Genomic DNA, 15,969 nt, shown 5'->3' with positions numbered 1-15,969 from the left:
TTACCCTTCAATTCACACTGTATATTAAGTTTGTGTTCACAATTTCATATTATAAAAACGTTAAATTCTAAAGTAGAAACTCTATTCCTTTTAATTTCTCTTTGTTATGCATATATCATTCTTTTAATGTTTGTTATTATTGTTTTTATTTTATGAGTATTTTGTTAAGTTACATTATTATATTTTTGTATCAAATTTATTAAATAATTCATATACTTGTTTTATAAGTATTGTCTTATTAATTAAATCGGAAACTGCACCAATGCTACATAAAATAGAACCGCACTAACCGATATATGAATATGATAAAATAATATTAATATAATAAAATAATATTAATATATAGTGATATTACCGTATACGATAGGGTACTTTTTTATTTTTAATATATTGGTCGAACAGTATAATTAATACTTTAACGTATTCTATTTTAATATTCTGCTCTTTTCGCCCCACGTAGTTTTATCCAATCACTTGAATCTTATATTTTAAAAATCCTTCTGGTCATATGCTTGCGTCTCTCAATCAACTATAATATTCTTATCAGATAGTTCCTCCGTTTATTTATTATGATTTTTATTTTTAGAGTTAAATTATAAAATTTTTAATTAATATTTTAAAATATATTTTTTCATCATATTAATAGGCAAAAAATTGTACTTTATAGTATTTTTAATATAATTTTAGAATATTTAATTTTTTTTTAAAATATCGAATTAATATAATTTAATTTACCTTTGAAAATTAGTCAAATTGACTTACGATAAGCACAACATGACAAATAATTTCAAACAGAGAAATTAAAAGATAAAAAAATATATCACGTCTAACTTTTATTTTTGATGAACTATTTTAAGAAAGAAAAAGAAAAACTCAAAACCCAAGTAAGGAAACCCCTTCCGTTCTGATTAAAATAGAGTTCAATTAATTTAAATTTTAAACATATACCCTTGCTAAGAAACACTTTAAACGTATCTTTTAGACTCCAAATGTTAAAAAGCTTATTACTATTATTATTGTATTTAAGATTATAAATAAACAGTTACATGTTTGAATATAAGTATTTGAAATTTAAAATAAATCGTTGATGTATTTGGTAAAATAACAGTTAATTACCCTAAAGTTGGTAAATGATAATACGAAAAAATAAATTTATTATCTATACAGTTTAAATATTAAATTAATTCAAATACATAAATTTTATATATGATTAAACATAAAAGTAATAACTATTTATTTAAATAATATTTACTTAGTACTAGTCCGTAAGTAATTAAGGAGCATATTATTTAATCGTGCAAAATTTAATATAGAAATTACAACCATTTAAAATTACAAACTAAACCCAAGATTTGTCGTTTAGTAGGAGGCGGTAATGATAAAAGTTTATCATAATAATAATGTTTAATTTAATATTGGGATCAACAATTATTCTCCTGTGAGCATTCAATATGAGAGGAATCAAAGAAGGTTTAACAAACTTTTATTATAGCTAATCATTGTAATATCACTTAGAGATAAAATATATTCCCTCCGTCCGGTATTGTTTGTCATGATTTTTATTTTTAGAGTCGAACTATAAAAATTTTGACTAATATTTTAAGATGTATTTTTTTATTATATTAATATCAAAAAAATTTGTAATTTATAGTACTTTTCATATAGTTGTAGAATATCTAATTTTTTGTTTGAAATATCAAATTAATGTGACCTAATTTATCTTTAAAAATTAATCAAACTGACTTTCGATAAGCATAACATGACAAATAATTCCGAACGGAGGAAGTATAAAATACTCCAAAAAGAGGAAATCATGTTGCTTGTTCAAAAGCTTCAAAAAGAAGTCCAAGCAATTATTTACTATTATATTAGATTGAGATAATAAGGTAATCATTTTTTAAATTAGACAACATATTTTAAACTTTTACTTGTTTAGCTTAAAAATATTGATGAAACTTACCAAATATAAAAGTAATCTAAAGAGTTCTTTGAGCTAACCTAAACACACTCTCCTAAGTAATACAACAAGACGTCAACAACATACATAGTGCATTGTGACATTGACAAATTATTAAATCCTAAACCTAATTTAGAAGTTTTATATCCGTTTGGATGGATTATTGTTTTTGATTTATAAGTAGAAATTCATAAGTTAAAGATTTCTAATTCGTGATTATCAACTTATTTTTGTCTCTTTTTACTTAAAAATAAGTGTTTATAAACACTTTTTTAGTTAATTCAAACATTTCAAAAATACTTTACAGCTATTTTAATTTTAAAACAATTAAAAGTAAGTCAATTCAAATCGATTTTAATTTCTGTGATACTTTTCTTTTATCTTCTCATGCACTTGAAAGCAGTAAAATAAAGAGATAAGTAAAACAAAAGTAGAAAAGTACAACTAGGGACAAGTTAGTATATACGTTTTTTTCATTTAAAAGTAATACCAAGAACATAGCCGAAGGTTTTATTCTACAACATTAGCCATACCCATAAGGACTAATTACTATTAACAATATGTCAACAAAACTCAATGGCCTCAATTTCACCAAATTTAGCCAAATCTTCCATATCATGACTAGATATGATTTCTTCATAATAAGAAGAACTATAATTAGCAGCCAAAGTGGAATCATGAGCAGAGGGAGAAGAAGGCATAAAATCTTGCCATAAATTAGAATCCACAATTGATGATACATTATCACTTTGTCCTTTGGATTCTTCCTCTTCCTCTTCTTCTTTTAGTACTGTTGAGTCACTATGCTTTACCATAGAATGATTATTGTAAGTATGTTTTGGAATCTTTGTTGAATTGCAAGTGTGATTGCCAAAATATGTGGTGTGATACATTATTATTGGATTTTCTTGGATTATTTGAACTTGTTTTGTGGCCCGGCATTCTTGATCGTACTTGTGGGTGCACCTATAGTAGCACCTATATCATCACAACATCATAAAAGAATTTAACTTATATACACGAACAATAATAACATACTCAAAATTAAAATTAGAATATTCAGTGTTGATATGCTGTTACTAGTAATGTAGAGATTAGGCGAGAGAGAACATATATGTTATTCTTTCATGCAGGTACTAGTTAATTATTCATGTATTAGTTATTCAATCTTCTATCATGTATAAAAAGATACATAAATTTTGCCATAACTTAAACATGTACTATTAGTTATTTGAGTTTCTAAATTGTTAACCAAACAATGTATAACCTTTATATTTGAATGACTTAGTTTCTACCTTAAACTACCAATCAAACATCATATATATTATACAAAAATAATATATAAATAACTTGTTTCTTATCTCAGTACCAAACTACCTCTAATTAGTAATTATCCCACACATTTAAATTATGGACCTAATTAACTTGGAGATTATTGGAGTGTATATGTATATACCTAGGATATTTTGAATTGAGTATTTTCTTCTGCCCATATTTTCTCCATGCACAACCATCATTCATTGTTTCAGATTCTCTCATCCATGAACCTGAAGTTTTTCTGCAAATACAAAAATAATTTCTCTCATTTGATTGAACATACATACATATATAAAAGCTCAAAAATAATTGTATACAACTGATAATTACATTTATAAATAATTATATATGCAACTTGCTTCAACTTTGAAGTGACTTGTGTGTTCAGTAAACAATGTATAGCTAGCTTGTTGGCAGAAGATATCCAATTGACTATTCAAATTGCCTTGGCTTGTAGATCTATATATATAATCCAAGTTGCATACACAAAATTATAAGGGTTAGTGGGGTTACTTAGTATTATTCTTTTATATTAGTTCTTTATTTTCTAGCTAGCTACACATACAAGTACCATATATACCAATTGAAAATGAAGAATATTTTCATATAATTAATTAGATCTAACTAATTAATATAAATTTGTAAGTGTATTTTAACTAGGTAATTCATCCTACTTTTCATGAGTTTAACTATAATAGTCATTAATAGTATAAAAATTAGTCACACTATCAAGTCACATTCATCCGTTAAAAAGAAAGGCAATTTACCTTGATATAAGTGTTAGACATCGATAGATCGTATCGAGATAGTTAAAAGTTGTTTCACTACACTATCATATAGTAATAATTTATACTAAGACACTTTTTATAAACAAGTTATCTTAACTAGGACTATTTTATATATACGTACTATGCAAACGATCAGTGTACAAAAGTTAAACTAATAGTAATATAATAATTACCTTCTCTTGTAGCAACCTCTCCGGTCTTGCTTCTCCTTCTTCTTCTTCAATTCAGAACCGGAATTGGGTTGATCAACTTCCTCGATCTGGCCCTGGGTTAAACTATTATCGGAATTACCCAAACTATTCAACACAGTAATAGCCTGAGTAAAAGATCCCCATATTTTGCGAATAAGTTCTTCAGCTAAGACTGATTCATTAGGTTGTTTAAGTAGAGTTTGAAGTTGGACAGTGAAACTTTTTCCTTCAACAAGTTCTTTTATCAATCTATTATGTGGGTTTTCACCAAGAAAATCCTCCATTTAAAAAAAAGAGAAAGAAGTTATTATAAGATCTGAGGATTTAGGAAGTGATGATGGGGTTATAAGTTATATATGGTGGGTGAGAGTGAGAAGGAAAGAGATAAGAACATGAAAGGAAGCTCCAAGGAAGCAAACCCAACTAAGAAATTAAAGTAGAAATATAAGACATTTTTATTTATCTTTCTAGAATTTGACGTATGCTTTATGACGTTAAATTATGACGCAACTATATATCTTTGTTATATTTAGTTTTTTTCCTATGTTATTTGTGCTGATTTCATTTTTTCTTTTTTTTACTATATTTTAGTTATGGTGGTCCTTGCCGACAAACGTGTATATGATATTATTTTTTTTTGCTTTAGTACATACATTATAGATAATTTCATATACAGAAAAACTGTTAAAATACTTTAAACTATCTGAAATAGCTTATATATAACCTTGAATTATATTTTGGCTTAAAACTACGCTTCCCATCAAACTATTGAGTAAAAAGTGTCCTTTTAATTAACAGAAATTGTTAAATGTCATGTGGATGCCACATGAATGCCACATGTCACCCCAATAGATTTTCACTGCCACATAGCTTAAAAGAAAAAGGGTCAAAATTATTATAAACTATCCGAAATAACTGATATATACCCTTAAATTATATTTCGGCTCAAAACTACCCTTCCCGTTAAACTCATGGATCAAAAGTGACCTTCTTATTAGCAAAAGTTGTTAAATTCCACATGTGCCACATTTACTAAATTCCTGAATCTTAATTACTCATTTTCCCCTCATTTCATTATTTTCCAGAAACGATTTCACCCGTTCTCCCTCATTTCACGGCTAGGGTTTCATACTTTTCTTCGTGGTTGGTATCAAAGTGGATATTCGTTGTTATAAGTTAGTAAATTTTTTTCTTATTTTATTATGTTTACAACCACGAAAATTCACTTTGAAACTCAGCTCCGAAGAAAGTTATAAAACCTTGGACGCGAAATGACGGTGTAATCATTTTTAAAAAATTAAATATAAATTTATTAAATAATTTGAATTATATTAAATTAATAAATAAATTAGTTCAAATAAATATTATAGATTAATATAATAGATTTAATTATTTAAACTCAGATAAACATGAATTTAATTAAAGCCCGCTCCATAAAGCCCATATGATATTTCACTTAAATCTGATTGGTCGAAGGGAGTCCTGTTCCAATTGCAACTCCTATATTTTAAAACTATAAATAGGGGTCTCATAATTCAGAAAAGAGGACTAAGAATTTTAACAAGAAGCTAGAGAAAGCTCGTGGATCAAAAGTTACAGATTTCTCTACAAGTTCAAGAATTCAAGCCTTCAAGTTTCAAGAAGGATCAAGATCAAGAACGATCAAGATCAAGACTGTCAGATTCAAGATCAAGCTCGAAGCCCTTGAATTCAACTAGAAGTCAAGATCAAGATAAAGTTCAAGTTCAAGATCAAGATAAAGTTCAACATAAAGTTCAACTCTAAGTTGAAGTTCAAGTCCAAGATCAAGATCAAGATCAAGATAAATCCCAACTTCAAGATCAAGCTTTAAAGCCCTTGAATTTATATTTGAAAAGGCGAATTCAGAGGAATCATAGAGATTGTAACACTCGCATTTGAAATAATAAATCGATTGTTGCTATAATTTTCTGTTCCTGATTATTATTTTCTCGACATGAATTTTACTGTCTACAGACGGGAAAGTTGAAAAATTCTAACTATCATACTTTGAAATCGCAAACGTAATAAAATAAGAAAAAATATTTACTAACCTACAACCATGAATATCCACTTTGAAACTCAGCCCTCAAGAAAGCTACGAAGCCTTAGCTGCGAAATTAAGGAAAACTTGTGAAATCCTAACTGTCATTCTTTGAAATCGTAAGCATAATAAAATAAGAAAAAATATTTACTAACCTACAAGCATGAATATCCACTTTGAAACCCATCCACGAAGAAAAGTATGAAATCCAAACTGCGAAATGAGGGAGAACGGGTGAATATATCATTTCTGGAAATAATGAAATGAGGGGGAAAGTAATTAGAATTTAGGGATTTAGTCTATGTGGCAATGGAACCTTATTGCAATTCAATGTGGCATCCACATGCCATTTAACAACTTCTATTGATAAGAAGGGTACTTTTGATCCAATAGTTTGACGCGAAGGGTAGTTTTGAGCCAAAATATAGTTTAAGAGTAAATATGAGCTATTTCGGATAGTTTAAGGGTATTTTTGACCTTTCTATTTAGTTTACGTGGCAATGAAATCCTATTGGCATGCAATGTGGCATCCATATGGCATCCACGTGGCATTTTACAACTTCCGTGTACTTTTGACCTAATAGTATAACGAAAAGGGTAGTTTTGAGTCGAAATAAAGTTTAAGGGTATATATGAGCTATTTCGAATAGTTTAAGGGTATTTTTGATTCTTTTTCCTTTCATATATTACATAAAAATAATGTTTTATTATATTTGGTGCTAGCACATGTGAACTTGTATATCGACGAAAATAGAGTTAATTTATGATATTTTAATAATGACAAACTAAATTCATATCGCTGGAAATCAAGAAAAGGTACACGAAAAAGGATCACACCAATCAAGGAATAGATTGAACTTACAATCTGCAGGAACCATAGAAATGGATCAACACACAATCAATCTAAAAGATTGATTCAATCATCCATCATTCCAAAAAGGAAATCAATCAGGAAAGATTGATCAACACATGAATGGAAAGGGATTTCAAATGAATCTGCACAAACACTTGGGAACGAGCAAACCTTTACATCAAAGAAAAAATATATTTGGCAGATTGCGGATATTAACCAAGTTGCAAGGAAAGAGACATCCCCTTAATTTATTAATGAAAGAGTATATTCTGAAGATTACTGCTCTAGCAGATAAGATCTAAGGAGATTATCAGATAAAGGAGGAAGGAAAAAATATATTCTGGAAGTTACCAATATCAACCAAGAATCAAGGAGATCATCTAACAAAGGAAGGAATTGATTTAATTATTCATATATCTGACATGGACATGATTGAACAAACCAATCAAGGATTTAATCTAAGGATCCTTGATTTGAACACCCTTGGGTTTTCATAACAGAGCAACAGCCGTCCACTCTATATAAACCTCTCTTAGACAAAATTGTGAAGTACGCACTTCACTTGAACTTATATCGTAATCTTTTTTTATTTTTCATAAAACTCAGTACACCTTTGAGTGTGTTTTATCGGAAAAATATTTCGAAAAGAGTTTGTTTTGTTTTTTTAAAGATATTTTTGACTTTTAGGAGTCGCCACTTAATTTTTAAGGAAAATTAAGAAAACTTATTTTCAAACAACTTAAACAGAAAAATTGTTTTGAAAAATTATTTTAAGGGTTCGGGATTCCTATTAGCGTCTTAGGAAGGTTTCGAAAAAAGCACCTAAGACGCTCCGCTAACTACGGTTTTCCGGCGATTAACTACTTGACTATTTTTATAGATTCTGCGAATTCTTGTTATTGAACTTGTTGGAGTTTTTATTTTAGACAAATTTTTAAGTTTGAAATATTTATCGTTTTGGAAATTCAGTTTTAGTTTTAAGGTTTGACAAAATAGAGAGGCAATTCGATGGGGTTTGGAGTTTTCTAATCCTAACTTAACGGCATTCAAAATATAAACAAGTAGTAAAACGAGATAGAGAGAGAGAGAGAGAGGGATGTTTGGGTCCAAATTCGGGTTCTGTTCGCCTTGACCGAATTTTGGACCCACCTGTTTTTTTTTTGGGCTTTTGACCCATTCACCTGTCCTAATCTAAACATACAAATAGAATACAAGAAAAGGGAAATAAAACAACAAGGGCTTATGCCCATTACAAAGTAAAACACACAATAAAATAAAGGCAAGTCTTCTAGTTCGTCTTCTTTAAACTTCTTCAATCTTCACAGCACTTCGGATCTTCTACGTCGGTTTCAAGGCTTGACTCGATGGAAGAAAGCATGAGTCTTTATGACTCCTCCAGAATGCAAAGGGGGACTGTGAGTTCGTGATGAAACTCGGACGGATTTTGCATGCAAAGGAAAGAAGCAAGTACGAAGTTAGTATTTTGATAGAACAATAAAATTTGATAAGACAGAGCTACTTTTTTACAAAATTTAGACAACACATACCAAACCAAAACGCTTACAGGAGGGCTATTAAATACTCTTTCTCGAAACCAATAATGCAAAGTCATCAATCTACGTAATTAATCATCAAACAATAAAACTAAATTATTTTTTTTAAAAATAATAACATGGAATCCACCTAATTTCATGACTACATAGACACCAGAAGAGACCAAAATAAACAAATGGAGTGAAGGGATACAGAGCATGAAAACTTGGACATTTGGGTTCTCATGTTTAAGTAGGGTTTCGAAGTTGGAGCCAAGCAAACATCGGAGCTACTTCTAGAGAGACGAGACAGAGGCTCGACTTATTTTAATTATATGAAATCAAATTAATATATTTTAACGCCTAACATAACCTTCAAAGCAAGAAAAAACAAAACTCCAACCCGGAGGAGCTTTTGACACTATAATCAGACTCAACATGCTCCTATTTAACTACATAGCTACTGCGCGAAACTCGATCAGTCGACAGCAGGATTAGACATAGTACTATACGAATATTCGATCAAAGCAAGTCAACCCATTTATCTTACGAAAGACAATAAACAGAAGAGCTGTTGTGTAATACGGAGGGAGAACAGATAAGAAAACATGCTTTCTTATCAAACCCATTTGACACAATCACAGAATGCAAACGAAGAAAGGACCCATTTGACAACTTAACAGCTAAACAATGAGTTCAAATCAACAGAGAGAATCAAACTTTATAACATTTGACGATTAGGCATAAATCAGAAACAGAACTCCCACAAACAACAATAGCGAAATTCTTTCCATATCGGTCATACAACGTAAAAGAAACAGTGGACTCCACATAAAAAGCAACTAAATGAACCAAGGAGTCCAAATCGATTCCAACTATTTCAGACTATTGAAGAAGGACTATCATCGCCAACAAATCCCAAAACAGTAACTAACGAACCAATATCCATGAACACGGAAAGGAATAAGAGAAAGAAAGACAGAGAGAAAAAAAACGATCGATAATAACGTAATAATCAGCATAGCGACTTCATAATCGAGACATCAATGCTGAGTTAGAAAAAGATGGAGAAAGCCTTAAGAAGACGGTTACCTTCTTCGGAGCAGCGATACCGGGGATGAGCAGCAAATGACGACGACTTCCACCAATCGAAGACACGTACACCCAAGTGACGAAATGAAAGTATTGGCTCGATTAGCTTATCGATCCGTCGATCTCCGGCTTCACACAAATTCTGGAAACCCCTTCTAAGGTTGCTCAAAGCTTCTACCAAAAGATTTGAACAGGATAAATGATAAAGAGAAAATAAAACTCCAACCCAGCTTAAACAAAATTTGACTTCTGTAGCATTCCCTCTTTTCTTCCGGAATAACCTACAAAGCTAAAGACCCTTTTCCCCAGAATTTTCCCAACCCTCTGCGACAAAATTATTTCCAAATCCCCCCCCCACTGCTCTTCTAAGACAGACAGAAAAAGAACCGAAATATTTTCGAAGATTTTTCTTCGACTCAAAATTTCTCCACTTCAAAAATTTTCAACCCCGAAAACTCTAACCCCAAAACTGACGAAAATTGGGGTTTAAATAGGAAGAACAACTAGGGTTTCCGAGGGAAGGCCTGGCAGAGGAATTTTGGCCCATTTCGAATTCGAAATTCAAAATTCCAAATCTTATCCAAAAGGACGATTTGAGCGGGAAGGGAGGTGGAGGGTCGAGATGAGTTCGACGTCCTTGCTAGCTTCGTGGCGCCATCTCATTGTCGCTAGGACGAAAGCTTGCAGCCTTCCTTGCTGCCAGACCTGCGAGCGTACGAATCGCAGAAGGAAACGGCTCTAAAGCCGTTGCACAGCTCGCGTGGGAGAGAGGGTGAGAGATATGGAGAGAACGTGAGGGAGACGCGGGGGAAGGGGTCGCGTCTGGGGATTTTTCCGTTTCTGGGGCTTTCTTCTTTTCGCTGGTTTTTCTGGGTTCTTTGGCGTGCCTTCCTTTCTGGGAATGGCGTGGTGTGAGGGGGGGAAGAAGGAAGAGGGGAGAGGGCCGGGTCGGAGCAGGTGTTGGGTCGGGTAAAGCATTTAAGGGATTTGGGCCGGTAAATGAAATGTATTGGGTTGGAGGAGTTGAAATGTGAAAAGGAGAGAGGGGGAAAAAGGGAAACGGGCCATCTATTATTGGGCCTGGGCGGTTTGAGAAGGGAAATGGAGGTTTTATTGGGTTGGGTTGAAAAGAGTTGGAAAGGAATGGGGTGGGCTGCTGAAGGGGATTGGATTGGGCTGAAGACTTTAAGATGGAAGAGGGATTTTGGGTTGAATGTGATAAATGGCCAATTGATTTAAGATAAAAAGAATTTGGCGTAAATTTATTAACGAGCTTATTTACCTAGTAATAAAAGGTGATTCAAAAGCATAATTATAATTTAAATTAAACTAGTTTAACAAAACATTTAAATGTATATTTTTGGTGGTTTTTGAAATAAGCATAAGATATACTACTTATATACATAATAATGTAAAACACATATCATCGAAAGTTATGTTAAACGTATTCGAAGTAACATAAAATTCATGTATTATATTATTTAATTTTCGTAAAATTTATAAAATTAATTAATTAAAATAATTTGGAAGACTTACGAAGCTCGATAATTAATTTACGCCGACGTGGGTCGAAATTGGGTGTCAACAACTGTCCCTCATTTTACTTGGGTTGATGCAAGCAACTCGAGGAAAATGAAATTGACCAAACCAATTTTGACCAACCCTATTCATTTTAAAGGAAGGATTCGACAAAGGGTTTAGGAATTATGGCCGAACCTTTGAAAACGGATTTCCTACATATCTCAGGCTATATGAGAATTCAGGCCACTTGTAGTTCGATAAGCTTGATTTACCGCGCGATTTTGAAAGAATCGAAAGCCACCTCAATACCGAATTATGAAGGTATCGAAATGCTCGAGAATAGAATTCGAGAGCGAATGTTGGAATACAGCCGAGTTTTCAATATCGAATCCGCCTACATATCCTTAAACCTTCGGAATCAGGCTGTGTGTAGTTCGACTCGATCGGTGGAAATGGAAATCTATTATGCTAGATAACCTTCGGTTTTGGACAAGTGACAAATTAAACCAGTACGAAAAGAAGGCTTGTAACCTCTTAGCCATGACTGTGGCGCGCTTCACACCCATAATTAAGAACTTACGTGGACATAATTTCCAAAGCTCTTGGCGCATTGTCACTCAGATTGGAAACTTGCTTCCGATAAATCGAAACTTCCGGATGCGAGACTGAAACTGACAGAATTAAAGAAAAACCCACGTGCTCCGATAGGGGTGGTTCGATTGTGGTGGAAGTCGCTCCTCTGCTCGCGTCCTAAGAGTTTGACATTCCTCTTTGGACTGTGTCCCAGTTCGCTTCTAAGAAAAAGTTCCACGTTGTGCTGCGTCCTTTTTGGTGTCGTCCGCACTTGTGGTTTTTGGAGAATTCATCCTTTTGGATGCTCTCGACAAAGACTGAGATAAAACTCGTCAGCTTTAAAAAATGCAATTAGGATGGGAGACAGTGTCTTTTTACCATGTCGACACTTCATTGTTCTCCTCAATATTCGACGTCGACTCGATCGGTCTGACGTCCAGCAAATAAAGCTTATGCCTTGTGCTTTGCAGTAAAATCTTCAATGTACTCTTCATTTGATGCTAAAATAAATAAATAAACGCTGATGCGATATTGATATTTCTTTTGTCGTCATTTTCGATGCTCTTCTTGATGTTTATTTTTATCAAAAAATAAAAGATGCAGTTGAGGCCGATGGATAAATGCTGTTCTTGGGATACACAATTTCCCTTTCTTTATCCGTGTATGTCCTCTTGCGGGGCATGAATATCTTCCCGTGATACGTAAATTCCTGCGAGGTATGAAATCTTCTCGCAATGCATAACTTTCAGCGAGGCATGAATTCTTCTCGTGATGCATAAATTTCGGCGAGGTATGAACTCTTCTCGCGATGTCTAAATCTCAACAAGGTATGAAATCTTCTCGCGATGTATAAATTTCGGCGAGGTATGAACTCTTCTCGCGATGTCTAAATTTAGCGAGGCATAAAATCTTCTCGCGATGTATAAATTTTGACGAGGCATGAAATCTTCTCGTCGTGCATAATTGTTGACTCGCAATGCATGACTTTTCCGCGATGCATGATTTTCAACGAGACATGGATTCTTCTCGTGATGCACAAATTCCAGCGAGGTATAAATTCTTCTCGCGATGTCTGAATTTCCACGAGGCATGGATTCTTCTCGTGATGCACAAACTTCGGCGAGGTATGAACTCTTCTCGCGATGTCTAAATTTCAACGAGGTATGAAATCTCCTCGTGATGTGTAAATTTTGACGAGGAATAAAATCTTCTCGTCGCACATAATTATTGACTCGCGATGCATGATTTACGCGATGCATGATTTTCTGCGATGCATGATTTTCCGCAATGCATGATTTCCGCGATGCATGATTTTCCGCAATGCATGATTTTCGCGATGCATGATTTTCCGTAATGCATGATTTTCGTGATGCATGGTTTTTGCGCCATGCATGATTTTCCGCGATGCATGATTTTCCGCAATACATGATTTTCGTGATGCATGATTTTTGCGAGGCACAAAGTCTTCCCGCTATGCATAAATTTGACGAGGCATGAAATCTTCTCGTCATGCATAATTATTGACTCGCGATGCATGATTTCCGCGATGCATGATTTTTAACGAGGCCTGGATGGCTCGATAATGTTCCAACTGTAACGAGGTGGATGGCTCGATAATGGTCCAACTGTAACGAGGTGGATGGCTCGATAATGGTCCAACTATAACGAGGTGGATGGCTCGATAATGTTCCAACTGTAACGAGGTGGACGACTCGATAATAATCCAACTGTAACGAGGTGGATGTCTCGATAATGATCCAACTGTAACGAGGTGGACGGCTCGACAATATTCCTGCAAGATAAGAAGAAACTTGTTTATAAATCACTTGAGGCAATATAAAGAACTAGAGATAAAATGATATGGAAGATTTTCTAGGTTTTGTTGAGGAGTCCACGATGGGTGCAAGTGACGCCTTTTGTTATTCTTGACAGCTTTATATAGCCATTTTTTTGACTTCCATGATCCTGCATCCAAAGAAAAATTCTTAGTTTGAAAGACTGATTTGTGTTGGTTTTGTCTCCATGCTCCTTCTTGCAGTTGGCTTGCACGCTCGCCCGTTCTTTATATGACACATTTGATGGAATTTTTGAGGACCCTCCTCAAAAATTTGTCCCGGTCTACAATATAGAAGAACTCTTATAACTTGCTCTGTTAACTCTGAGGTTGCTCACTCTGGAATTTTGAGGCCCCTCCTCAAAAATTTTCCCAGTTTACTTCAATAAGTAACACATGACATTTGTGAAATTTTTTGAGATTATCTCAAAAATTCTATCCCAGTTGTAAACTAGATTATCATAATTTTTGAGATCCATCCAAGGCTAACTCCGTAGAATTTTGGTCTTCTATTTTGACTTGTTAAAGAAGTCCAACTTCCAATGTATTTTTGAGATCCTCTCAAAAACTCTGTCCCAGTTTCCATTATGAAGAGAAATGGAAATCTTATTGGGTATATGACCGAGCCGTTGTGGCGCCTACGTATCCCATTGGAGCAGGAATCAGGTCAAACGTAGTTCAGACCGTAGAATTTTGGTCTTCTGTTTTGACTTGTTAAAGAAGACCAACTTCCAATGAATTTTTGAGATCCTCTCAAAAATTCTGTCCCAGTTTCCATTATGAAGAGAAATGGAAATCTTATTGGGTATATGACCGAGCCGTTGTGGCGCCTACGTATCCCATTGGAGCAGGAATCAGGTCAAACGTAGTTCCCCCCTCAAGGATTAACCAAAATAGGAAGTTTTGATAAAGAAATGACCGAGGCCGACATAGGCCGCCTACGTATCTCATTCTTGAGAATTCAGGTCGAACGTAGTTCAAACAAGAAATGTGCGATACATTTTCAAAAGAAAGGTAACAAAACTTCATATGCAAAATTTTGGCCAATGTTGGGCATTCTTCTTCTCGAATGAATATCTTCAAATGACTCAGTTCAGAAATGTCTTGTACTCACTCTTGAGCATCCAATATGTCATCCATTCAGGTGGTTTCCTCAATATTGATCAAGTTGTTGTTGATCATGTTTTGTATCTTGTGCTTCAGAGTTGAACAATTCTCTGTGTCGTGTCCAACGGCTCCTGAATGATAAGCACATCTGTGGTCAGCTCTGTAAAATTTTCCCAAAGGATTGGTTGGTCTTCCTTCTATAGGATAGAGAATACCCATTGCTTCCAACCTTTCATAAAGTTGAGTTTGAGATTCCCTTAATGGTGTAAATACCTTAGGAGCCTTCCTAAATTTTGGGCGAGGAAAATTTTTTTCTGATTGACATTATGGTTTTGATATTCCCTTTGAGAAGCTGGCCTCATACGGGGAGCCGTGACCATACTTACCTCCTCCACTTTTCCTTCTGATTTATCCATATCACTAATTCTAGTGAATTTTCCATTAGATCGCAATGCGGTAATTTTGGTGAGCTTTTCAGTCTTGAAACCATCTTCCAAAGCTTCTCCCACTTTGACAATCTCGACAAACTCTTGTCCCATCATACACAACATTCTTTCATAGTACTCAGGCTCTTGAGTACGAATGAACATTTCAGTGATCTCACGTTCCGACATTGGAGGTTGAACTCTTGCGGCCTCTTTTCTCCAACGAAAAGCGTACTCTCAATAATTTTCTGAAGACTTCTGTTTGATCTTCTCCAAGTAGTAGCGATCTGGGGCATCTTCTATGTTATGTCTAAATCTTTCCGTGAAATCCTTTGCGAGTGCATTCCAACTTTTCCATTGTTTCAGCTCTTGTGATGTAAGCCACTCCAGAGCTTCTCCACTTAGACTTCGACTGAAGAGACGCATCAATAATGCTTCATTTTTGCCAACTCCCATGAGTTGATCACAATAAACTTTCAGGTGTGCTAGAGGATTTCCTGTTTCGTTAAAAGTGACGAACTTTGGCACTTTGAACCCTTCCGGAAGGTCGAGATTCGGATGGATGCATAAATCCTTATAGCTCAATCCATCGGCTTCGGAAATATAGTGCAACTCCTTCATGGCTTTCCTGATCCCTTCTTTCACATTCACCTTGACTACCTCTTCTTTTGACCTCCACTCTCTCTCCTGTTCCTTATAGTGATCAAGGTCGGAACA

At 34.0% G+C, this 15,969-nt stretch overlaps 1 protein-coding gene across 1 annotated transcript; it reads right to left on the bottom strand.

Moving 5' to 3' along the window:
* Positions 1-2,416: 2,416 nt before the first annotated feature.
* On the bottom strand, positions 2,417-4,664 carry LOC107012906 (WRKY DNA-binding transcription factor 70). Its single transcript, XM_015212874.2, has 3 exons — positions 4,236-4,664; positions 3,414-3,515; positions 2,417-2,935 (listed from the first exon to the last, which is right to left on the bottom strand). The coding sequence occupies exons 1-3, from the start codon at positions 4,535-4,537 to the stop codon at positions 2,521-2,523; spliced, it is 819 nt and encodes a 272-aa protein (XP_015068360.1). The 5' UTR covers positions 4,538-4,664; the 3' UTR covers positions 2,417-2,520.
* Between the last annotated feature and the right edge of the window lie 11,305 nt (positions 4,665-15,969).

The sequence above is a fragment of the Solanum pennellii genome, chromosome 3, assembly GCF_001406875.1.
Source record: "Solanum pennellii chromosome 3, SPENNV200".
NCBI lineage: Eukaryota > Viridiplantae > Streptophyta > Magnoliopsida > Solanales > Solanaceae > Solanum > Solanum pennellii.
Note: the sequence above shows the minus strand (reverse complement) of the source record. Positions and strands in the feature narration are given on the sequence as shown.